Source organism: Ceratotherium simum, chromosome 22 (assembly GCF_057802395.1).
Source record: "Ceratotherium simum simum isolate JZ-2026a chromosome 22, ASM5780239v1, whole genome shotgun sequence".
NCBI classification, from domain to species: Eukaryota; Metazoa; Chordata; class Mammalia; order Perissodactyla; family Rhinocerotidae; genus Ceratotherium; species Ceratotherium simum.
The window spans coordinates 29,400,635-29,427,182 of record NC_141921.1 but is presented as its reverse complement, the minus strand read 5'-3'; the positions used below and the strand labels follow the sequence as shown (position 1 = coordinate 29,427,182).

The window sequence follows — 26,548 nt, the reverse complement described above, 5'->3', positions numbered from 1 at the left end:
AGCTTTATGACTTTAAGCAAGTTGCTGAGCTTCTCTGTGCTCCAGTTTCTTCAACTGTCAATGAAGGATAACAATAGAACCTACCTCATAGGGTTGGGTTGTTATAGCGATTAGGGTTGTTATAGGGATTAATTTGTTAATATATGAAAAGTATTTAGAGCAGAGACTAAAACAGAGTAAGTACAATATAACCACAGCTAGTATTATTATATTACAACTTCTCCCCAGCCCAGGCATCCTTCCCACATTCATGTTCCCTAGAAAGAAATACTACTTTGCTGTTCTACCCTCTAGGGAGAAATGGAAGACACTGTACCAGAGGCTCCATATATCTGGAAAGATAAGACTAACGAAAGGTAAGAGTAGTTTCTACACAATAGAATTTTAAAAAGAAATGTTACTTATATAAAAAATACACAGCACCAAAATTCTTAAAGCTCTCATATCTTTTCTGAACAGACCTCTAATATTTAAGTATAATGTCAATAAAGTTTTTTTTCCCTGGTATATTCTGAATGTTCAAACAATTTTTTCCACAAATGTAATTAATTTTTAAAGCTAAATCCCCAAATGAAGTTTATTTTTATCTAGTTACTCAAATGTCTGTAGTTTTAGAACAGCATTTAATGTACTAAGATGTGACTATGGGAATTGAAGGATAAGGGTAAGAAACCATACTGAGTAGTTATATCACTGTTTCCCAAATTGGTTTATTATTATAATTACCTGAAGACTGGTAAAAATACAGACTTCTGAGCCCCATCTCTTGCCTAATTAAATAGGATTCCAGAAGAAGGGTATAAAACCAGAGAAGAACTTCCCATTTCTGACTACGATGACTGGTTTGTCTTCTGTATGTACCTGGATAAGTCTGGGGTTCACTGTTATACCTGCTGTTGAAAGACTATTTCTCGATTCTGTATCTTAGAAGGTATATTTGTATGGTCTGGTATACAATGGACCAGTTCCTAAAATCCTGTAGTCCTGGACTCTTATGTTATAGCAGAACTCCCTACATATTCAACTGAGTGTCTAGAGATTATGTAGAGACAACAAGGCCAAGACAGTGAAATAACTCTAGCACTCTGTTAAATATTTAAAATGATTATATCTAGAAAAATTATATACTGTCTCAAAATATAATTATTTTCACAGTTATATAAATATAAATTTTACTTAACAATATGTACATGACGGGAAAAAATGTTCTAAAACAAAATCACCCTCTGCAAAAAAAGAGCAAAAACACCCAAACTCCAAATAGCGAGCATCCTGAATACCTCATTCTCATTCAATAGAACTCCTGTGAATAATCAACACAATAAACCGATGAAGGGATAAACAAAATGTGGAATAGATGTATGGTGGAATATTATTCAGTCTTAAAAAGGAAGGCAATTCTGACACATGCTACAACATGGATGAACCTTAAAGACATTATGCTAAGTGAAACAAGCCAGTCACAGAAAGACAAATACTGTAGCATTCCACTAATATGAGGTATTTAGAGTAGTCAAAATCATAGCAACAGAAAGTAGAACGGTGGTTGCCAAGAGCTGAGAGAAGGGGGAAAAGGAGAGTTATTGTTTAATGAATACAGAGTTTCAGTTTGGGAAGACGAAAAAAGTTCTGGAGATGGATGGTGGTGATGGTTGCACAACAACGTGAATGTACTCAATGCCACTGAATTATACACTTAAAAATGACTGAAATAATGAATTTTATGTTATGTATATTTTATCATAATAAAGAAGCTGCTGAAAGACAAAGGTGATAGGTGCCATAGTACAACTGGAGGGGTCAGCCTTAGATAAGTGTAGGCGAATTAACTTCAGAGGATAGGGTAGCAAAAAATACTGTAGAGAAGCAGATACGTGGGTAGATGTGGTGACAGACAAATGAGATAGTTCCTATCTAATTGTTTCTAATTTCTCTTTGAATTAGGGAGCAAGATCCTCAGCTGAGTGAATGGGAGTAGAGTGAAGTGGAGGAGAGGGGATGCGAAGAAGGCAGGAAGCAAGGAGGGAGGCAGGGAGGAAGGGAGGAAAGGAAAGACAGAAGAAAGATGATTTTAGAGACTAGGAAATAAAACACACCAGGAAGGGTGGTTGGACCACCAAGAGTGTTTAAGTGCCTGTTTGAGATGTACTCATGAATGGAAACTGAGATCAGTCAGCACAGTCTTTTGTTTTTCTCTCACAATGTTCAGGTGATTGAGAATAAGTATGAATAGATGGATAGCCAGGCTTAACCAGGGTTGTAGTTTTGCTAGGGAAGTATGACACAGGAGAAAATTAAGAATGTTTGTAATGGAATGCTTGTAATGGACTCATTAAAGTAATAGATCTTATAATTTAAGCAGCATAAGGAAGATACTGAAGTCTTTTTTGGGGGAAGAGTCAATGGTTGATCATGAAAATATGCTAGATCATTTAATTGAAAGTGTACAGTAAGGCATCATATGGCTAGTGTGGCAGTAGAATAAATGAGCTGGAATGGAGCGCGTGGTAGTAAAAGAGTAGGATTCTGGAAATTAAGATGTTAGAGATAATATAGTTACTGGTGCATACGGCTGTGGACAAATGATAGGAGGTAAGAACCACGGAAAATTGAAAACCATGGTGTTGTGGAAGCAAGAGCATGAGGTGCAAAGAAGCTACCTCTTGTCTATAAGGGGAGTGGAGCTAATGCCTAAGGCATCCCATATCCATTTGGTAATTCAAGCCAAATCTCTTGGATTTCCCTTATTTCTGCTTATTCTTCCTATTTTGTATACTGTACATCTGACTAAAGAATATTCACCATCGTGTCTCCTCCATATATCACAGGATCTGACAGATAAAGTGAGTTTAGTACATATTGTTGAATAAATAATGCATGAATAAGAAAAAAAATCAGGGCTCATGTGTTTCAAGGACAAACTTTTGAAGAGAAATTTTTATCTTGAACCAAATAATTTTAAAATGTAAGGACTGATGCTAAAAACTAAAGAGAGTCGTCAACCCAAATCAGCCCCATATACTAATCAGTATGTGAAGAAAATTATAAATAAATCATTAAAAGAAAGTCAAGTTTATATACCTTAAAGTTTGCTCTCCTGACTCTTGCATCTTGGCTTTTTTCACCTGCAAAAATAAATATATAAAGGCATCAATGTAGTGATCTGTTTTTGAAATCATCTAGCTAATCAAATGGCAGGCTAATCTTAACTAATAAATTACAGGGTGACTGTTTCATTTTATTTTGCTTAGATTTATTTAATTAACCCTTGTTTTATTTTAGAGTTAGAGATGGATTTCTTTGTTTTTCACATGGATTTGTTTCCTTTTTTTTTAACTGAAAAAAGTGTTTTTCAGATTCAAGGTAAAATGTTTACCAGAGAAAGTATCCAAACTTGGGTACAAATTAGTTGGTTTTAAATTTTAACAGACATATAATTATATAATCAAACAATCAGTATGGCAATCTTGCTATCATCTACTGATTTATTTAACAGAAATGTCTTCATACTTAAATTACCTGTATGCCAAAAATAAAGATAAATTCTTATCAGATTACCAGTAATTTTTTTTTTTTTGTGAGGAAGATCAGCGCTGTGCTAACATCTGCCAATCCTCCTCTTTTTTGGCTGAGGAAGACTGGCCCTGGGCTAACATCTGTGCCCATCTTCCTCTACTTTATATGGGATGCCGCCACGGCAGGGCTTGCCAGGCGCTGCGGGATCTGAACCGGCAAACCCCGGGCCACCTCAGCGGAGCGAGTGTACTTACTTAACCACTTGCGCCACCGGGCCGGCCCCAGGTTACCAGTAATTTAAAAAATATTCTTCACACTCTTCTGGTCTTTTTCCATACTTTTATTTTTTCTAAGAAAATTCCTTCTTCTGTATGATAAAAGATACCATAAACCAACGAGGCAGTCAAGGGATCCCAGAATGATATGTAAACTGTGACAAAAGAATTAAACTGTATTATAAATGTATGACATAACCTCACTGAAAGAGGTGAGAGGAAAAGGAGCTGACTTAAGTAATGATGGAAAATGGTGTTCTGACTGAAAACTGCAAGGCTAAAGAAAAGAAAAACGCAAACTCTACTTTATCTATCTGCCATAATTTCAAAAATGACAAAATATAGGCTCTTGCTACAAAATTTACTGTCCTTCCCACCTGAAGATGACAGTATTTACATAAGATCAGATAGTAATGTAATTTTCCAATAATGGGGGTGAATTGCTGCTTAGTTCACCCAAAGACCCTCTTTGTGATCAAAGAGCTGGTTGGTTGAGTAACCAAAACAGTCTATAGTCTCCAAACAATAATCCATACAAAGAAAATTACAGCACTGAGGAATCTAATTTATCATAGTCTTAATTGTATTAGAGCCACAGAGTAACAAATGTAGCTACTGAACTCCCAAAAAAAGGTCCTGGAGCAAAACTTAAAATAAGGGCCTTTCAAGTAAGAACTATGCTTTTCCACTTTTTATTTATTACAGCGCTGACCCAGTAAAAAGAGTAAGTACTCAGAAACAGAAATGGAGAACATGTATCTAAAGTCATGTCTACCAAACTAAAAAGTCTGGGGGAGGAAAATGTTGTCAGCTGATTTTTTACCTTTCATGGTCCATTGTCCACCTTGATTGGGACAATTATATCCCCCCGTAAATCAAGGATAGGAAGCATGTGCTACCTTGGCACCAGAGGCAGGTAACCTAACTCAAAGGATACAGATTTCACTGGATTACAATAGGGTTCGAACAATACAATTTAGAAACTGACAGAACGTAAAATAGTGTAGCTACTTTGGAAAACAGTCTAGCAGTTCCTCAAAAGGTTAAATATAGAGTTAGGGGCTGCCCCGTGGCTTAGCGGTTAAGTGCGCGCACTCCGCTACTGGCGGCCCGGGTTCAGATCCCGGGCGCGCACTGACACATCGCTTCTCCAGCCATGCTGAGTCCGAGTCCCACATACAGCAACTAGAAGGATGTGCAACTATGACATACAACTATCTACTGGGGCTTTGGAGAAAAAAAATAAAAAATAAAATAAATAAATAAATAAAAATAAATAAACCTTTAAAACATAGAGTTACCATATAATCCAGCAATTCCACTCCTATATAACCAAAAGAAATGAAAACATACATCCACACAAAATCTTGCATATGGGGGCCGGCCCAGTGGCATAGTGGTTAAATTCACGCGCTCTGCTTTGGCAGCCCAGGGTTCGCAGGTTCAGATCTTGGGTGTGGACACGCACCGCTTATCAAACCATGCTGTGGCAGGCATCCCACATATCAAGTAGAGGAAGATAGGCACAGATGTTAGCCCAGGGCCAATGTTCCTCAGCAAAAAAAGAGGAAGATTGGCAATGGATGTTAGCTCAAGGCCAATCTGCATCGCCAAAAAAAAAAACAAACAAAAAAACACCAAACTTGTCCATGAATGCTTATAACAGCATTATTAAAAATAGCCAAAAAATGGAAACAACTCAAGTGTCCATGAACAGATGAATGGATAAATAAAATAATGATAAATAAATAAAATGATAAATGTTAACTAAAATAAATCCACACAATGAAATATTACTCAGCAATAAAAGGGAATGAAGTACTAATACATGCTACAACATGGATGAACCTTGAAAAGATTATGCTGAGTGAAAGACACCAGTCACAAAGCACCGCATATTGTATGATTCCATTTACATGAAATGTCCACCAACAGGTAAATATTTAGACAGAAAGTAGATGAGTAGTTGCCTAGGGTTGGAAGGGATAGGAGAATTGGGGAGTGACTGCTTATTAGTATGAAGTTTCTTTTTGGAGTGATGAAAATGTTCTAAAACTGATTCTAGTGATGGCTGAAAAACTGTGAATATACTAAGAACTACTGAATTGTATATTTTAAAATGGGTATGTGAATTATGTCTCAATAAAGCTGTTACATAAAAAATGACATAATCTTATGGGCATGTTATCACTAAAGATAACATAAAAAGGAAGAATCACTGGCAGATTCATGAATCAGGGTTCTATTTGTGCCTCTGCTAAAAAATATAATCATGCTTTAAATATTAAACAGAGCAAAGTAATACAAATAACCCAGTACATGAATTCAGAATATCCTGGCTCAAGGCTCAGTTTTGAGAGTTAATTCACCATATGTCTTTACTTCTCTGCAGCTCCTTCCTCATCTGTAAAAGAAACACACAACTACCTACTTCACAGGGCTGCTGTGAAGATGAAATTTAAAGAGAAAGAGCTGCTTATGAAAGACAAAGCGCTATACAATCGTTAAAGTTTAGTTATCACCACTGACAGCAGGAACAAAGTTGAATCCCTAAAATATCAAGACAGGGTTAAGAAATACTACTTTCTAGATAAGAAAATTTATATTGTGCATCTCAAATGTCATTCCAGAATTATTCTGAGATGACTTCAAACATACAGTTTCGTTAGTGCCACTAGTCAATTCCGACTCCTAGTGACCCTGTGTCCCGCAGAGCGGAACCCTGCCCAATATTTTTGTGCCATCCTCTCACCTTCTGGCGCTATATCAGACAACGCTCCACTGCTATTCATAGGGTTTTCAAGGCCAATTTTTTCAGAAGTGGGTGGCCAGGTCCTTTTTCCTAGTCTGTCTTAGTCTGGAAGCTCCACTGAAACCTGTCCACCATGGGTGACCCTGCTGGTATTTGAAATACCAGTGGCATAGCTTTCAGTATCACAGCAACATGCAGCCGTCACAGTGTGACAACAGACAGGTGGGTGGTGTGGTTCCCTGACCAGGAAATGAACCTGGGATACTGTAGCGAGAGCACCAGATCTTAACCACTAGACCACCAGGGCTGGCTATACAATTATAGTGGCTTCTAAGTTTTAACAAGAGGCTAAATCATGCTAGTACTAGACAAACTGCAATCCTGGGAATAAAAAAACTAATAAAATCTGCATGGAGACTATGAAAAGGAAGAACATTTGTGTCAGAATTTATCCATCAGTGTCCAACAAAGAGAAGCATATCATTCTATTTTACTAGAAAGTCTACATTTTAGAGCAGGAAAAGGGCTTGATCATAACCTAGATGAAATTTCACACACAAAACTAATTAACACCATTTTCTTTATCATGCTTATGAACAGCCATCTAATTATTAATTTGACTTCCAGAACCTGACATAAGAAATTAGCACATAGAAAGTGAGAATAAGCATTCCAAATTACTAGACAGGTAAACACCTGTGGCAGAGACAACTGCCTGTTCCACCAGGGCATACTGGGTGTGACTTGTGATGGCCGGCAAAATATGTGATTTTTAAGTTCATAGGCTACCACTCCAAAAGAAGTCACATCCAGACCTAGTAGAAACTACTGGGCAGATCCTGGATCTGATCTGGATGCAGCAAATGATGGAATTTGGGGCTGCTTCTCTTAAGAGGAGTGTGTGGGGAAAGGAGGTATAGACTGTTCTTTATGTGTGAAAAACGAAACAGGTGAACCAAAGGGAAGATTATGGTGGATTCACTGATAAATGTTCAAGTCTTTTTCCTCTTCCTGGACACATGGGATGCTACAGACTGAATGTCTGTATCCCCCAAAATTCATCTGAAACCTAATCCCCAATCCAGCCCTGCTTGCTGTCAGGTTGCAGCCATGTAAGCCACTTCTAGAACCAGCCGTTAAAAACATTCTCTGTGAGGCCAGCCCGGTAGCATAGTGGTTAAGTTCACTTGCTCCACTTCAGCGGTCTGGGGTTCGCAGGTTCAGATCCTAGGTGCGGACCTACACACCACTCGTCAAGCCATGCTGTGGTGGCGTCCCACATACAAAATAGAGGAAGATGAGCACAGAGGTTAGCTCAGGGCCAATCTTCCTCACCAAAAAAACCAACCAAACAAACAAAAAAACATTCTATGTGATCCTTCAAGCCTCTCTTGCCTTTCTTTGGCAATCATGAAGTCCACAAGTTGAAGACAATGGCATCACAAGATGAAAGCAGCCTTCAGGGAGGATTGGCCCAGGAAAAGTGTCAATCCACATGAAACTAATATGAGAGAAAAATACAATTTTTTTTGTATTAAACTACTGAGACACTGAGGATATTTGTTACAGTAGCTAGCAGCATTGCTCCCACTAATAATTACCCTACTGCAGATTCTCCAATGTTAAATACCTTTAATGAGAATTCTGGTTCATATTCATGCTATCATTCATTCAACTGAGTGTTCCCTATCAAGCCCTTCTGATAGGGAACATGATAAAATACAGTCCTTAACTTCAAGGCACTCACAGTCTAGTTGAAAAGAAAGATAAGTAAATAGATAATTTCTAAAACAGTGAAATAAATATTCTGATAGATGTATAAGATGCTATGGAATACATAGAAGGGGCACGAACCCCAGTCTTTTTATTGGGGGTAAGTAGCCAAGGAATGAAGGGATATATTAGGCCTAGTAAGTCAGGAAAAACTTTCCAGAGAAGTATTGTGTAAGACAGTGTTTCTCAAGGTTTTTTTTCTGACTCTCTGCATGTTGACAACATATTCTCACCAGTTAACACCTTTAATAACATTCTACGATTTTAATTCAATTGAGAATTATTAGTCTAAGTTGAAACTTCATGGATAAACTAGATTTAGCCAGCAAAGAGGGGGAACTTGTGTTTGGAGGTAGGTACAGCAATCCACACATGGGTAATAGCATGTATAAAGAGGTCCACAGATGAGAGAGAGAACATGCAACCCAGCCTACTGAAAATTCACTATGATTGGGAGCAATGAGTTTGAGAGGAGGGGTGGTAAAATTAGGCTACACAGGTAAACAGAAGCCTAATCATGAAGGTATTTATAAGCCAGATTAAGAAATTCAATTTTACCCTGAGGGTAATGAGGGGGCCTTAGAGTATTAGCAAGATAACATGATCTACTCTGAATTTTAGAAAGATCACTCTAATAAAGTGTAGATGGAAAATGAACAGGTGGGGGACCAACTAAATATAAGAAAACCTGAGGAGGCTGTTGCATTAATTCAGGCAAGAGAAGATGGCCTAAAAATACTTGACAATTCTCAGAGTAAACTAAAGCAAGTGAAGATCACTGCTGGACTGTGCTGGTTCCATGATACAACCACCCTCTAAGATTTACTAGATTACTGTAGATAACTTTTTAGCTTTGTGCTAATTTCAGGAATCAGAAAAATAAAAAGTTGCTAAATCTGGGTCTATGAAATAAAAAAAATATATATAATGCAAAAATATATTTATATTCATATATATTTCCACTTACTGAAAATCTGATAACTTAAACGAAAAAAGAATATTTCACCTACTTAATCTCTTTCTATCCCTTGTTCACACAAGACACAAAACTAGCATTTAGTCATGACACAACACTGCAAGGACAGAAAATAAAAGATAAGGTACCTAGACCCTTTTTTGGAGGGAGGGGCACTTCTAGTGAGTAATACTAACAGGCCCACACTTAGTCTGCTTGGGGAAAAAAAAAAATCACAGGGTCATAAATAACTTTATGTTACCAAAAGCAACCTTCCCAAAATGCAAGAATCCTGACCACAGACGGGGAGATCCTCTCTCTGATGAATGTACAGACTCTAGTTTGAAGAGTAGAGTATAAAGAGCAGCATCAGATCAAGTATAACACCTTCACACTGTAATTTACATACTGTGAGTCCCTGAAGAAGTAATGTTAAGTCAATACATGTTACCTTTTGATACCTTAATTTAAAATACCAGTTATTCTTGCCAGCTGTCACATAGATACTTGATCCATTTATATCCTAAATCTTTCAGCTATCAATAAAAATGTTGAGTGTCCTTAAAGACAATATATAACAGCTCCTGGTGATTGTCATGTCTTTTTCTAAGTGTCCAGAAAGGTCTGTTCAATAATCTGTTTTAGAATGCTGTCACTAATCAGCATTGAACTAATACTAATCTACGGTTTCCAGCACCTAATTCCTTCCTCCCTGCCACCACCTTTGAATAAAAAAACTGAACAGTGTGACATTTGTTTATAGTATTATTTCAAGCACGTCTCTCACTCTGTGATTTGTCAGATGATCAACACTGGTTTGGCAGCCATGCTTGTAAATTTTAGGTTTATGGGATAAAACTTCTATGAGTCTGGAGGATTAAAACTCATTTGAAATAACTTAGGCACTTGCTTATAAATACGGGAATAAAATATTTTTTAAAAAATTCAGGGCTGGCCCCGTGGCTTAGCGGTTAAAAGTGCGCGCGCTCCGCTGCTGGCGGCCCGGGTTTGGATCCCGGGCGCGCGCCGACGCACCGCTTCTCCGGCCATGCTGGGGCCGCGTCCCACGTGCAGCAACTGGAAGGATGTGCAGCTATGACATACAACTACTGGGGCTTTGGGGGGAAAAAATAAATAAATAAAATCTTAAAAAATTCAGATATGCTAGCCTTTACAGTTTGAAGATTACTCCCCTTGATAGAGAAGATAAAAAGAAATTAGAGCTTGAGTAAAGACATTCTCTCTTAGCCACTTGTTCCATCCCTTTCTTCTCCTTACCCACCAAGCCCAAAACACAATTTTTAAGGTTTTTGTCTTTTTTGGGTGAGGAAGATTGGCCCTGAGCTAACATCTGTTGCCAATCTTCCTCTTTTTGCTTGAGGAAGAGTGTCACTGAGCTAACACCTGTGCCAGTCCTCCTCCACCCTGTATGTGGGACGCTGCCCCAGCATGGCCGGATGAGCGGTGGGCAGGTCCACGTCTGGGATCCGAACCCACGAACCCCAGGCCGCCGAAGCGGAGCATGTGAACTTAACCACTACACCACCAGGCCAGTCCCTTAAGGTCCTTTTTACTGTTCTTAAGAATGTTTCCCAAGCTTCATTCCTTTTCTATGTTTTAGCCTAGAGTACACTATGGTTGTAAGCATTTACCACCTCTTCTGTCTACAGTATTACTAATTTCTTTTTAAAATTTAAATACAAAAGGCACACATGCTTATATTTTAAAAAATCCAAACCATACAGATATGTATAAAATAAAATATAGAGGACCTTATTCTCTGCCCCTCCACCTCCATGAAATAATCAGTATTAAGTTTGGTATATATTCTTCTAAAAACTTTTCCTATGCATGTATGTCCTTTAAAAACTTGAGTTCAGAGAGCACTCCCAAGGGCCATAAAGGAGTTTTTAAGTGCTTCCAGTTCGCCAGGAATAGTCTTGGTTTGTATCTCTTAATCTAGTCTGATTAGTGTTCCCTTTCACTCTTCAAAAGAGTTCCAGTTTGGACAATAATATGAGCTGCTTCAGAGTAGCTGAAAAAGAGAAAGACTAGGGGAAAAAGACTCAGTGAGTTCAAGGTAAGTGATGACCACAGAGAGAACCATTTCTGATTGCAGAGAATTGAGGATTAAGTGGCAAAAAGAGAAAGTGAAAGAACTGGAGGCTAGGATTTATGTTGCATTGTAAACAATGACTTGAACTAATCTTAAGATAGAGAAAGCAAATAGTAGAGAAACAAGAGAGGGATGATTCAGTAAGGAAGAGACAATGGGATTAAAATAACTCCAGTAATAATACACATCAGTAATACCTCTCTCTACATATAGGTAACAGAAGGGTTAAAAATCTTGACTTTACTTATCATCATCAACTTGGGATACGACCATTCTTTCCACTCACATATTAGATCTCTACTACAACCTGTGAAAACTTGTTTTTCTCCTCAAAGCCTGATGTTTACTCCTCCTATTCTAATTAATTTTAATTTTTATTTTTTTTGTGAGGAAGATCAGCCCTGAGCTAACGTCTGATGCCAATCCTCCTCTTTTTTCTGAGGAAGACTGGCCCTGAGCTAACATCCGTGCCCATTTTCCTCTACTTTATATGGGATGCTGCCACAGCATGGGTCGACAACTAGCGCGTCAGTGCGTGCCCAGGATCCAAACTGGCGAACCCCCGGACACCGCCACAGTGGAGCGCGTGCGCACTTAATCGCTTGCACCACCGGGCCGGCCCCCTATTCTAATTATTTTTAACAGGTCATAGGTATTCTGTGTTTTCTTAGATTCTGTAATTGTCTATTCGGCATCCACTAATCACAGGGCCAAACTAAGGGCTAAAATTGTTTACATCTCCCCTGCAGTCCAGAGCTCATTCTCTGAACCACCTCCTTTATCTAACCTGCACACACCAAGTCTGTATCTCTCCTGCTCTAAACCAACCCAGGGCCAGATTCCAGACATCTAATAAGAGCCCCTAGCCGCCAAAACCCACTGGAATTATTCAAACTAGCCAAACCTAAATTGTCTACCCTGCCTTGCCTTGCCTCACCTCGCCTATAGAAATCCCAAGAAAGGCTGTGGCCTGTGTCTTCCCCTAGCTCCCTTCTGCCTCCTGACCAAAACTGGTGCTTCCCCTGTGGCCCTATGTGGTGTGCCACGCCTCTCATTTCTAAGGGAACTGTAAGTAACATTAAACTTTTCTTTCAATGGCACTGACCTTTCTGTACTGTCACTCAGTCATGTTTATAAATTAAGACCCAGGCACAAATCAATAAGGAAATGATGTCCCACGACATTCACCACTTATTATCAGCAGAAAATGTGTTTCTAAAGTGCTTTAATTTCTCACCTTCCTCTGAAGTAACAATCAGGTTTTGTACATCATGTTATAGAAATTGAACAGAACGGCAAAGAAATGAAGCAGAGCAAAAAAGATGACCCGTCAGCAGGTCAGCCTCACAATTCTCATTACCTTAAATAGGTAAGGGGTAACTAACGACAATACCCATGTCAACAGTATGCTAACACTTACATAACACTTTCGAAACTGTGACTAGATCTCTGTCTTTCATTAAAAACTCAATGACATAGTTTTCCTTGGTACATTTAGTGTCTCTAATTCAGCTATTTGTTCTTACAGTGCATATCCCAGACACATTGCTGAGGATGATTTTTAACCCTGCCATTTCCCTGATTATTAAAGTCCCACCAGGGATAGGGGATGACATTTCAACATTTCAAAAGGTCATTTTACCAATTTTTTATGTCTTCCTAAGTTTTAAACTTATCCTAAGTAAGAAGACTAAAAGAATAATGGTAAAGTAATCATCAGTATGCATTTCTCAATATAAAGAAAAATATTAAAAATATATTAAAGGACTTCATTATTTAAATGGAAGCTAGGGGGTCGGCCCAGTGGCGTAGCAGTTAAGTGTACGCGCTCCGCTTTGGCGGGCCGGGGTTTGCAGGTTCACATCCCAGGCGCACACTCATGCACCACTTGTCAAGCCATGCTGTGGCAGTGTCCCATATAAAATAGAGGAAGGTGGGCATGGATGTTAGCCCAGGGCTAATCTTCCTCAGCAAAAAGAGGAGGACTGGCATCAGATGTTAGCTCAGGGCTAATCTTCCTGACACACACACACACACACACACACACACAAAATGGAAGCTAGTGTCCATCCTTCTGTGATATAAGAATACATCTAGAACATGAAAAACATACCCTATTATCTGCTTTCAAAATTCAACGTTTTCTAGGTTGGATTTTCATAAAGAAGGGTAAACATGTACCACTCTATATTCTCTCTTAATATGAAATGCAAGAGGCTCACTCAGGATAGCAAACTGAATCAGCATTTATCTAACTTCAGAAAAAGAAACTCAAGACAAAAGGAAAAGACCTTTCAACATAAAAGTATCTTAAAAGAATGATTACTGTTGCTGTTCTTTTTTAAATGCTAAGGATCAAAAAACACTTAGAAAGACAAAAAAAAACCAAAAAGTAGTCACAGCAAGGCAATAAATCTGTATCACTAGGAGACATTTAAAATGATTTATTTATATTAAATATTTAAAAGAAATTAAGAATTCAATTAGGATCTTACCTGTTTTTAAGAATTAGCTAGTGGTCAAATTATACTCTCTTCAACTACTATTACTTTTTAAAAAAGTAAATCAGGGAGGGCCGGCCCCGTGGCTTAGCAGTCAAGTGCTCGCGCTCCACTACTGGTGGCCTGGGTTCGGATCTCCAGCGCGCACTGACGCACCGCTTGTCCGGCCATGCTGAGGTGGCATCCCACATACAGCAACTAGAAGGATGTTTAACTATGACATACAATCATCTACCGGGGCTTTGGGGAGAAAAAGGGAAAAAAAGGAGGACTGGCAATAGATGTTAGCTTAGGGCCGGTCTTCCTCAGCAAAAAGAGGAGGATGGGCATGGATGTTAGCTCAGGGCTGATCTTCCTCACAAAAAAAAAAAAAAAGAAAGAAAAAAAAATTAAATCATGGAAATTTAGGTAAAGATAAATTTAAATTTTCTGGCAGAAATGTTGTATACTGTTTGACTCGTAAACAGATAGATATTCTCTTTTATTTCTAAAAACTGTAAGAATAGCCACTGATTTTTTTAAATGCCATTTCCAAATACAATAGTTACTTTGTAATGCTGAATTTTCTAAGCATTAAGTTAACAAAGTATGAATTTAAGAACATATAACATTGTTTTCTTAAAAGGAAAGTATTAAGGAGTCTTTTCCTTATTTTTATTTCTGATCTAGAATCTGCAGTCTAACTGAATATTTAAAATCTCTTAAGATTAGCTTTTCTACAGTCAACTTTAAATTGTTATAGGAAATACTTACTGGTTGCTCTGGTAAATCTTGCTCTTCTTCCATGAGGACCAATATTTCTGTATTATGCTTATGTGACTGGATTGCAAGTGTCTCTCAGCAGTCTTCACAGTCTGTTTAAAAAAGAGGGGGGATTTAAAACTTTATATACTCTTAAAGCATTATCATTGAGGCCATCAGAGAATAATTTTTTAATCTTCTGCTACCCCAAGCTTTCCACGTGAGTTCCAATCTCCAAATCTCAAACTTGCACGTGGCTTTTCAAAATTGACATGCTGCACCAATTCAAGATAGGTATACATGATGACTTTTATAGTATCTTGCAAAAGCCAACATGTGAAACCACTTCTTCTGTACTTAAAACATGGTTACTAGAGTGCCTAATGCATTAAACATTTTATAACGACAGCCATGTGCAGATAACTAAAACAATTTTTTTTTAGGATTAGAGTTACATTCAAAAAATGATAATAACTAGCCTAGCAAGTCAGTAAGTTATGATAACATCTAACCTGCTTTTATGTGGAACATTTATATAACTGTTAACACAGACACACAGAATCACTTTAAATAGGACAAATTGGAATATCAATTAAATACTTTCACAATCAACTATCTGTATATATGTAATCAACTTAAAGGAAAACTCAATTCTTCTGGATCTATTTTAGTAACGCAAATAAATAAGTAAAGTAAAACCTTGAATTTTAGAATTAAGGAAAAAATAATCATGTAAAGCTAGGATCCAATTTTATTCTGAAATAACGAGCTCCACTAAATATACTGTCTAGTCAATTATTTAAACAAAATCTTTACCTTCTCAGACCCTGCTTTTCCTGTCCTGATCTTCAAACTAAAAAGGAAAAAAGAAAAACAGGACTCTAAGCCCCACATTTACTGGTAAGAACATCTTACTGTGCCGTGCTGGCAAGAGAGACAGATAGACATTAGAAAACTAAAAATAAAAAACTCTATTTCTATTTAACAAAAATGAATTTAGCATGGTTCCGAAACAGATGTGATTGCTTATGCTTTTCACTCAGGTCACACTTGTTTTCAGTTCTTCTACCAACAACTGTAACCAACTTAACACATAAAGCTAAAGCAAGTATAGAATCTTATTACAGAAGTAATTAAAATAGATAAATAACATGAAAAGGGAAATGAAAAACTTCAGTTGTGCCAATATACCACCACTACTTCTATTGCTTCCACTACTCTATCTTGGTGCAATACAACACACTTTATTTTAGAGCCACACTCCAGAATGGGAAAAGAAGAGAAAACACATGTAAGGGATCCAATTAGATGCAAAACTGTCCAACTCTGACACAGCTTTACTTCCTGCCCTGATCTAGAATGTCAAAAGAAAAAAAAAGTTTAAAGGTCGGAAGCACTTGATGCTCAATGCACTCACGTGTAGCTCATACATAGAGCCTCAAAAGCTAAGTTCTCATACTACATGACGTAGATAACTAGTGCTGCAGAATTACAAAGCGCAATAACGAAAGCTCACAGGAGCTATCTTCCCTGGACTTGTTTTGTTCTACTCAGAAGACCATAATCAATGTGACGTGAAACTGACTCACTACTGTGAAACAGGAAACATTTTTATGTTACTAGCTTATTTCTATCTTAGTTTTAAATTGAAATGTCTTTTCTTTCCTTTATGGGATTTTAATACCGTCTAAATGTACATAATGTACATATGTGATTTCATTCCACAAGAAAGAGCAAAATAGGGCCAAATCATTAGAGAAATGTAATGCCTTTAATATTTCATTTGTTGAATTTTTGTGTGATCAGCTTTCACCTAAACAAAATGTGATAATACTCCATGTTTTACTTAATTGAAGCCCATAACTGCAATAATTGCAATCACTAATTAGCAGATTTTTGGCAAGGGAGAGGGAAGGGATATTCCTTCTCATGGGGGAAGGGTTATAAAATCTATCTCTGAGCAAGAGGAAGGTTAAGGAAAATTGTAAAAAAAAAAAAAAAAAAAGGATACTCTATAATGTGCTTTAATGTTGTTTTAAATACAAGAACTAATTTATTGTAAAAATACGAACAACATTAAAGGAGAACAAAGATTTTTTTAAACGTTAAGAAATACTACTCTTAATAGTGGGAAAATAAATTCTCAAGCCCTGCAAAACTAAATGTTAAAATCTTGAATTTTGTTTTTTAGAAATATGGTAATACTACAGTGATTTTATAATGGAAAGGGACAAATTTTCTATTTTTCTTGAAATAAATTCTACGGTAAGTTGCAAGAAAACCTTTAAGGGAAAAATTGGAAGACATTCCTTTCTACCTCTCCTACTTCTTCTTCTTTGAAAATGAGCATCCTTTGTTGTTTCCATCTTAAAAATTATCTTTAATTTCTCAGCATTTCAATATAGGGGAATAAAGGGGCATAGATGATTTCTATATTTAGAAAAATAACTTTAAAAATCAAGTAACTGGTTAATGACCACCAATAATTTTGATCATTTTAAAACAAAAAAATCAATCTACAAGGAAAGCATATGATTTATTACAGAATCTTCTAGGATTTTATTGGCAACATGTGTCATGTCTGAAGTTTGCAAACATACATTCTGTTACATCTGTGTATAACATATATTAATAATGACTATAAATTATGTAATGCCATCACAACATGCATCTAAGATACTACTTTCCATCAATACAGTATTCTTCCTTCCTTCCAATAATCTGTAATTTGAAAGACCTGAAATATAAAAACATACTAAATATAAGAATGCAAGTATTTACCACATTCCTAGCACTTATCAATGTGCTAAAACTTTTAATATTAAGATCTAACACCATTTTCTACAAGTGTCACATGCTTACAATCATAAGTCACGTTTCTAGCAACCAGATAAAAGTGTTATATTACACAGACACAGTGCTCCAGTATTTGATAAGAAAAAAAAGTACAGAATTACTATACAAATCTTAGTATTCTCATTTCCATGGACTAGGTTCTAGAGTTTAATTTAATTGTGATTTTTTTTAACCATTAATGTAACCTGACATTATTCCATAGTCAATGAGATTCATTTTTTAAAATATCCAATAATACAACAGCTTGACATAGAAGTGGAAAGTAATTCTTTATGTAATTTAAATGAATATAATTATAATTTAGCCAAACAGGCAATGAAATTACAAAACACGCTCTGAATTAATCTTAAGTACCTTTAAGGCATTTGGATAGTAATGTCTTTTCACAATTTTCTAGTTTCAATTCTCACTATTGGTTTCTTTTTTTTTTTATTTTTTTAAAGATTTTATTTATTTATTTTTTCCCCCCAAAGCCCCAGTAGATAGTTGTGTGTCATAGCTGCACATCCTTCTAGTTGCTGTATGTGGGACGCGGCCTCAGCATGGCCGGAGAAGCAGCGCGTTGGTGCGAGCCCGGGATCCGAACCCGGGTCGCCAGCAGTGGAGCGCGCTCACTTAACCACCAAGCCACGGGGCCGGCCCTTGGTTTCTAAATATAGCTGTTTTATCATCTTTTTTGGAGAGAGTTTGTCAGTATCTATAAGCCTTCATGGACAGAAATCTGGGAAAATTTACAATTGACAACAGAAATAGTATTTTTTAAGACTTCACATTTCCCTATCTGCAAATTCTTTTTTTTTTTTTTTTTTTTTAAAGATTTTATTTATTCAGTTTTTTCCCCCCAAAGCCCCAGTAGATAGCTGTATGTCATAGGTTCACATCCTTCTAGTTGCTGTACGTGGGACTCGGCCTCACGTTGGACGGAGAAGTGGTGCCTCGGGCCGCTCCCGGGATCCGAACCCGGGCCGCCAGCATCAGAGCGCGCACACTTAACCGCTAAGCCACGGAGCCGGCCCTGCAAATTCTGATAATGAAAAAATATGAACTTTGGTTTGATTCAAAAAGGTCACACAATTTTAAATATTGTGATTTCACATGCTCACAGATAAAGCAAGATCCTTTTGTAATATGGCAGCCACAATTTTCATTTTTAATCCTTAGAAATTAGAAGGGAAATAATTAGTAGCAAATATTTTATTTCAAAATTCTAATTAGATTTCTACCTCATAATTTCTGTTTTGTACCAAATTCAACATACTATAATCCTGTAATTACAAATGGCTACATGCAAGAACTTAGGTTACTTCAATGTGTTATTATAGCTCTTAAGTATAAGAAGGGAAATAAAAAATATGTTAATACATTTTAATATATGCTAAATAATATATACTAATATATAATTACTATAATTATAATATATAATAATTATAACATATAATTTAATATTTTAACCTATATTTTAATATATATGTTTATATAAAACATATATATACACATATTTTTTTTTAACACAGAATAAAGGTCAAATTGTTTTCAATGAAGACAAAGTATACATCACTCTTAATTTACAACATCAAGAGAAGTGTCTAGATAGAGCAACAGTGTCTGATTACAGGTCCTAGAGGGGAAACTTGCATGTGGCTAAGTGTGCACAGAGATGTTCAAGGGTTAACTTAATATCTTTGATACAGTTCTAAGTAGAAAACAGCTCAAAAATTTGATCACTGACTACACTATATTTTAGAAATCTATTTAATACTCCTTCCAAAGCCTTATTATACATTTTTAGAGCACACCAAAGAAAAGGCTACAGAAGTTTTCCTGGGAAAATTTTTCCCAAAATTAAATATATCTCAGCAAAAATAGTTATAAACAAAAGTAGTCTGAAGAAGTATCAAAAAAGTGGTATATCATCACTTAACATTTTTATTAATATGTGGATTACTTTAGGATTTAAAAGAAGTAGGTAATTAGCAAATATTTTCCATAGTATCCTCAAATATAATTATGTGCATACCTTGAAGAATGAAAACAAAAAGCAAAATATCCTCTTCTAATGGCTTCAAGATGATTGCTTTAAGTATTGTTTTTCAACAATAACTGATCTATTCTTAAGGGGATCTATCAACGAATTCAGAAACAAGTGTTCTAATACCCAAAGTACCAAACATAAAGCCTAAAGATATCTCTTCAAAATAAATTCTAATTTATAAACTAAAAGGCCTTATAAGGCAAAATCAGAAAAGATGTCAGGAAAAACAGTTTTAAAACATAAGAAAACATTTCTGTGGTCTCTTGCAGAACAATGCTTTTTAGCAGTAAAGTGTTGGTGGGGATGATACTAAGTAGTAATTTGGGCTTCCTAATCTATAGAATATATACATTAGGTTTGAAATAAGAAGTAAACAAAGGTTTATTCCAATACCTACAAATTTCTTACTGAAAATTAAGCAAAAATAACAATGAATATCTTGGAGGAGAGGAGACTAATAGAGGCAATTAAGGAAGATCTGCCCTACACCAGTCTTTAAAACCAATTATAGCAGGAAGGATAAGAGAGCAATCATTTACTTAGCATATATAATGCAATGAATGTAAAGTATTTTTACATTCATTGTCTTACCTAATTTTATCTCCATATTATCCTAAGACACAGGTGGTATCATCCTTATACTACGGACAAGCAACTGAGATTCAGAGACAATTTGCCTGAGAATAACAGCAATAATGTTTTAGGTTAAAGTAGAAATATACCATATAAAGAGACTAGAGGATAGTGGTGATGGTTGCACAACACTGTCAGTGTAATTAATGCCACTGAATGGTATACTTAAAAATGCTTAAAATAGTTAATTTTGTTATGCATATTTACCACGATAAAAAAATACAAAAAGACCCATGAGACTAGAAATACCAAAACAATGATCAAATCTAAAAGTGCTTATACGGGGAGAAAAATCAATATTTTAAAAATATTGTCAGGAAAACTGAATACCAATGTGGAGAAAAATATATTTACACCATACACTATGATTTATTCTAAATATATGAGGAAATAAGCATTCAAGAAATTTTGGAGAAAACAGAGCAGCATATTTATCTCATCTGTGGAAAAGAGATAACATACTGAGCAATAGAAGAAAACATAAGCAACAAATCGACAGATCCAGTTATATAAAATAAACTTTCATGCAGTGAGAAATAAGTCTAAGATTAAAAGGATATAACAAATGGAAGCAATACCTGCAGTAATTATGACAGATAAAGCTTAATGTCTATAATACAAACCCAACCACTTCAATATTTACTGATCATCTGTTACGTGGCCCACAATGACTAACATATACATCCATAAAAAGGATACAAACAGATCATTTAAGTAACCACCAAGATCAAATCAGCACTTGGGAAAAAGATTCTCACTACTAACTGAACAAACTTTAATATTTTTAAGATATCACTTCACATCTACTAAACTCCCGAAAATAAATCTAAACAACAAAATCTAAGGTTATCTGGGCTATAAGATGATAAGAATATTCAGGCACAGCTGTAAAATTGTATGTATCTTTAGACTATCCTCTCGTTAGAGTATAAAAGAGGTCATAAAATTGCCCATGGCCTGAACAATTTTTTTTGTAGTTCCCCTCCCCTCCCTGGCCATTAAAGAAGAGTAAAAAGCTAACACTATTTAAAAAAATAGAGTAAGTTCGTTGTTCACAGAAGTGAAAAATTAGAAATAACATGTGGAGAATGGTTTACCTATGCTGTAATACTATTGAACATTCTACATTAAAATGGAAACTGTAACCTATTTCAATACAAGCTCATTTAAAGGTGAAAAAACTTAAGATTTTACATCAATTATAGCATAATAATAACAGCTTAAATATAATTTGATAAGAATCAAAAGCAGATACAAAGGGGTACAATGTTGAATGTTTTAAGGTTTGCACAGTAAAATGTTTAAGTACGTCATTTTAAAAACACTTCTAGAGGGGCCAGCCCCGTGGCTTAGTGGTTAAGTGCGCGCGCTCTGCTACTGGCGGCCCAGGTTTGGATCCCGGGTGCACACCGACGCACCGCTTCTCTGGCCGTGCTGACGCCGTGTCCCACATACAGCAACTACAAGGATGTGCAACTATGACATACAACTATCTACTGGTGCTTTGGGGAGAAAAAGGGGAAAAAAAGGAGGAGTACTGGCATAGATATTAGCTCAGGGCCGGTCTTCCTCAGCAAAAAGAGGAGGATTGGCATGGATGTTAGCTCAGGGCTGATCTTCCTCACAAAAAAAACAAAACAAAAAACACACTTCTACAAAAGGGTTCCTCAACACATTCAGCTAAAATTGGACATAAATTCTACGTTCTTGTCCCATCGTTATTCCTCAGAAAAAAATTTCAACTTTGAGGGAAAAGCAATTTTAATTGCAGTAATCCTCCCTTACCCCCAAATCTTAAAGAAGTTCATGACAATACTACAGGCAGAAAAATTCATTTAATCTTCTTGCTCTGTTATCTCTTTCATAAGAAGTTAGACCCTGCACACAAACCCAGGGTTGGTTCATTTTATGGTTCTGAGCAAAAGCAATGAACTTCCAATAGTTAAAGAATTTGATGTCAGAAGACATGTCACATCTGGTTTTACCCTTTTGGACAGAAATTACCTACTCTAGGAATGTAAGAAAATACATCACATAAGATGCTACAAGGAATAAAGAGTATTAGATTATTAGAGGTAATCCTTATTTTAGGGTTGAGTAAACCAACACCAAAGAGGTGAAGGCACTGCCTCATGAAGTCTTTAAGCAGCAAAACCAGTAGTGGAACGCAAGACTCAACTCCCTTGTCTGAAGCTTTTTTTCCCTTCACGTAGAATTGAGCATATGACCTTCTCTTTTAAAATTACAATCCTAATATTACCCTAGGCTATTTATTCCTTTTCCTTCATTAAATCTCTAACTATTCTGTTACATTACATTGACCTCATGGTATAGTAGCATACTCTTAAAGTTTTAAAATGTTTTAAATTTATAAACTCAAAACTTCTTTTTCAATGTGTTAACTGGCACTTTAAGGACCTCCTAAAAATCCTAAAATGAGATTCTTTTTTTATCTTACTTTTTAACTTCTTATACAGTCTAGCAAAAATAAAAATTTGATTTCTCTTTGCAACCATGTCTTCAATTTATAACATACAGATTCTGATCTACTCTTAATGAAACAAGTAATTTTAATTACAAGGTACATAAAAATAAATTTTTACCATTTCTAGTCAGAGATAAGCATCATGATTTTAGAAAAACAAGTATCTCCTAACCTACTAAAACCTCAAAGTTATGAGTGAAAGAGTTCCCTGCTTCATTATTACTTAATAAATAAGAATTCTTCAAAACTACTCCTCTGATCTCTACTATGGTCTGTAAATCTGGCAGTTAACAATTCTGTTAAAACTACTAATTTTCCTTTGGTCCTAAGATTCTTGTAGAATCTTGGTCCTAAGTTCCACAATGGCAGAGACCACCTTCTTCTCTTTAGTATCTGATAGCACATAGTGGGTATCCAATAAGTATTTGTTCAATCAAGCACAATTTCTAGGCTCTTGATTCCTCTAAATATTTACTTAAAATCAGTTCATTAAGAACCTTCAATATATTTAGAGGCAGAAAAAAATTCAAATCTTCACTCTTTCCATTTCTCACCAGGGATGCCTAAATCACAACTTTAATTCTTTACAAAGTTTTTTGTTAACTGATTTGAGGAACATCATTTTGAAGTCTGTGTTAACTAAAAAGTTCTCTTCAAACAAAAGCAAGGAATGATATACTTTAAATCATATTTTAATAACACATCTGTAACAAGAGGTCACAGCACAGGTAGTACTTACTTAGAGGTTAGGAGCCCTTAGGTTTCTCTCCCTTAATAGGCTAAAGTTTTAAGTTAAAAAAACAAAGAAAAGAAAAAGAAAGAAAGAGAAGGAGGGAGGGAGAAGTTAAGGGGGGGGGGCGGGCAGGGGGAGAGAGGGAGAGGGAGAGGGAGAGGGAGGGAGAGGGAGGGAGAGAGAGGAACCCCGTTCCCCAAAGACACATATACACAGCGATCATGAAACAGATTTGTGGCAAAAGACGGGTCCACATCCTAATTCGCAGAACCAGTGAACGTTACCTTATTTGGAAAAAAGAGTCTTTGCAAATGTAATTAATAATTTTATTTATTTATTTTTCCCCCCAAAGCCCCAGTAGATAGTTGTATGTCATAGCTGCACGTCCTTCTAGTTGCTGTATGTGGGACGCGGCCTCAGCATGGCCGGAGAAGCAATGAGTCAGTACGTGCCCGTGATCCGAACCCGGGCCGCCAGCAGCGGAGCTCGCGCACTTAACCGCCAAGCCATGGGGCCAGCCCTGCAAATGTAATTAAACTAGGGATTTTGAGATTATCCTGGATTATCTGGGTAGGCCATAAATGCCATTTCAAGTGTCCTTATAAAAGAAAGGCAGAGAGAAATTTAACACACACACTGAGGAGAAGGCAATACAAAGATGGAGGCAGAGACTGAAGTGACATGGCCAAAAGAATGCCACCAGAAGCTGGAAGATGCAAGGAATGGATTCTCCCTACAGCCTATGGAGGGAGTGCAGGCCTGCAAATGTTGATTTCAGACTTCTGGCCTCCAGAACCCTGAGAGAATAAATTTCTGTTCTTTCGAGCCTCCCAATTTGTGGTAATTTATTATGGCAGCACAGGAAACTAATACAAACAGCAAAACATTTATTTTGTTTTTTGTTTGCTGCTATTACCTTTCTGCTTGGGTTTGTTGACCATCTGGCCAATGAATGAAATACACCAGTTGAAAATGAAGGTGCGGAATGAAGAAAAGTATGTAAACAAGACAACAGAACATGATTATACATATAGCTGCAAAAATGCTTCCAATTGTTAAGAAAAATAAGGCAAACGTAAAACACTCAAAAACTTTCCAAATAATTGGACAGTTTGCCTAATAGAACCATCAGATAACTACTAAGTCAGCATTCTCCTGCTTTCACTCTGGGCAAAACTCTAAATTTATAGTGGAAGACATTCCCAGGGTAACACGGTAACACTGGTGGTCCCAGGTGGTTCATGGATCTTGAGAAGCCTTATTGACCCCTCTAATGCCTTGAGAACAAACTCAAGTACTAGTATCTGCAAAACAGCCCTATAAAATCATCATATAATCACTAATACTCTACTGTTTCATGTGTTCTGCTTGGAAAGACATTTACTGTTAGATTTAAACCTGAAAGATACACAAGTCCTCCTTTCCAGTTGATTTTAACTAACAACCTTAGGCAAACTATGCCTCATGATTGAAGCTCATATTTTTCTATTTTGTTTGCAGTTCCTACTTTGTATTTCTCTCATGAAGTCATTTTGTGATATCTACAGAGTAGTATCCATAATTTAATTTTAAATTTTGTAACACTGTGCTAAGCACTGTATCATGAATATTAATAAACAGATCATAGGATGGTAGTAGATAATCAGAAATTTTTGTCATTAGAAAAATGTGACTTTTCCAGCTCAGCAAATGACTTTTTTTTGCATGTATTTTTCTTTGAGGCTTTCTTTTTTATAAGTCTTGAATAGAGCCCTAAAATTCTTTTTAAACATGAAATATTCATAGAATATCTGAAACCATAAGAAAAACACTAAAATAGAATACAGGGTAGAATACGCCAGGTATTAAAGACATATTCTGAAAAAAATCATGATTAGTGTGTTTCCGTTGCTGTCAAAAACTCATGTCAGTGTTGAAAATACCATTTAACTAAACATTAAAATGTACAGCTGAAACAGAATAAAAATATAAAGGCTTAGCTAATTTAACCAAGTAAATCTGTTAATGCCAACTTCAAGCAACAAAGTAAATGAGATGAGTAAATTTTAAGAACTTACTCATTTTTTTTTAAAATTTTTTAATTAATTTATTTTTCCCCCAAAGCCCCAGTAGATAGTTGTATGTCATAGCTGCACATCCTTCTAGTTGCTGTATGTGGGACAAGGCCTCAGCATGGCCGGAGAAGCAGTGCGTCGGTACACGCCCGGGATCCGAACCTGAGCCACCAGCAGCGGAGCGTGTGCACTTAACCAGTAAGCCATGGGGCCGGCCCGAACTTACTCTTTTTTTGATAAAGACTTAACTGAAACAATTTTCCCAGAGGCTCTCTGTATTACTTCCTGGTTGGTCCAAAATGAAGGGATCAAATCTACAGAGGCCAGTGGTCTCAAACTTTGAAATCTATGAATGCAACTCAAAAAAGGTCAATATACAAATTAAACTCATCCACCAAAAGAAAAGTAAATGACATGTATAGCATTTTGGGATAGACAGGAACTGAAAAAAATATTCCTGCAATAAATAGAAGGAAGACTGATAGCAGTATCTTATAAATTGGTTATGACATGTTAAGAGTGAGAAATAAAAGTTAAAATACAGTTACACTGGGGCTGGCCTGGTGGCGCAAGCAGTTAAGTTCGCACGCTCTGCTTCAGCGGCCCAGGGTTCGCAGGTTCGATCCCGGATCCCGGGGGCACACTGACACACTGCTTGTCAAACCATGCTGTGGCCGCTTCCCATATACAGTGGAGGAAGATGGGCACGGATGTTGGCTCAGGGCCAACCTTCCTCAGCAAAAAAAGAGGAGGATTGGCATGGGATGTTAGCTCAAGGCTGATCTTCCTCACAAAAAATAAATAAATAAATAAATACCCCCTAAAAACGATTTCAAAAATAAAATAAAATAAAATCAAGTTATACTAAATGCAATATGGTATCCTGGATTGGATCCTGGAATACAAAAAGGACATTAGTGGAAAAAAGTGAAACCTGAATAAAGTCTGGAGTTTAGTTAATAGTAATGTACCAATGTTGGTTTTTTTAGTTTTAACAAACGTACCATAGTTATGTAAGACATTAACAAGAGGCGAAGCTGGGTGAGTGGTACAGGAGAATTCTCTGTACTATCTTTGAAACACTTCTGGAACTCTATTCCAGAATATTATTATATTATTCCAAAAT

General features: G+C 36.4%; 1 protein-coding gene across 6 annotated transcripts in view; it reads right to left on the bottom strand.

Annotated features, from left to right (window-relative positions):
* The window catches only part of EYA3 (EYA transcriptional coactivator and phosphatase 3), a 101,168-nt gene that overhangs the window by 58,565 nt on the left and 16,055 nt on the right, over positions 1 to 26,548 (bottom strand). For 3 of the 6 annotated variants that reach the window (XM_087446459.1, XM_087446456.1, XM_087446457.1), the window contains 3 exons: positions 15,446 to 15,482; positions 14,642 to 14,742; positions 3,082 to 3,125 (listed from right to left, as the gene is read on the bottom strand). Coding sequence is in view for 5 of the 6 variants with exons in the window: in XM_087446456.1 (XP_087302582.1) it covers positions 3,082 to 3,125; positions 14,642 to 14,674 (77 nt within the window). In the remaining variant the exon portion in view is untranslated. The remainder of the gene's footprint in view (positions 1 to 3,081; positions 3,126 to 14,641; positions 14,743 to 15,445; positions 15,483 to 26,548) is intronic. The other 3 variants (XM_004425823.3, XM_014784056.2, XM_087446458.1) reach the window with 1 other exon arrangement.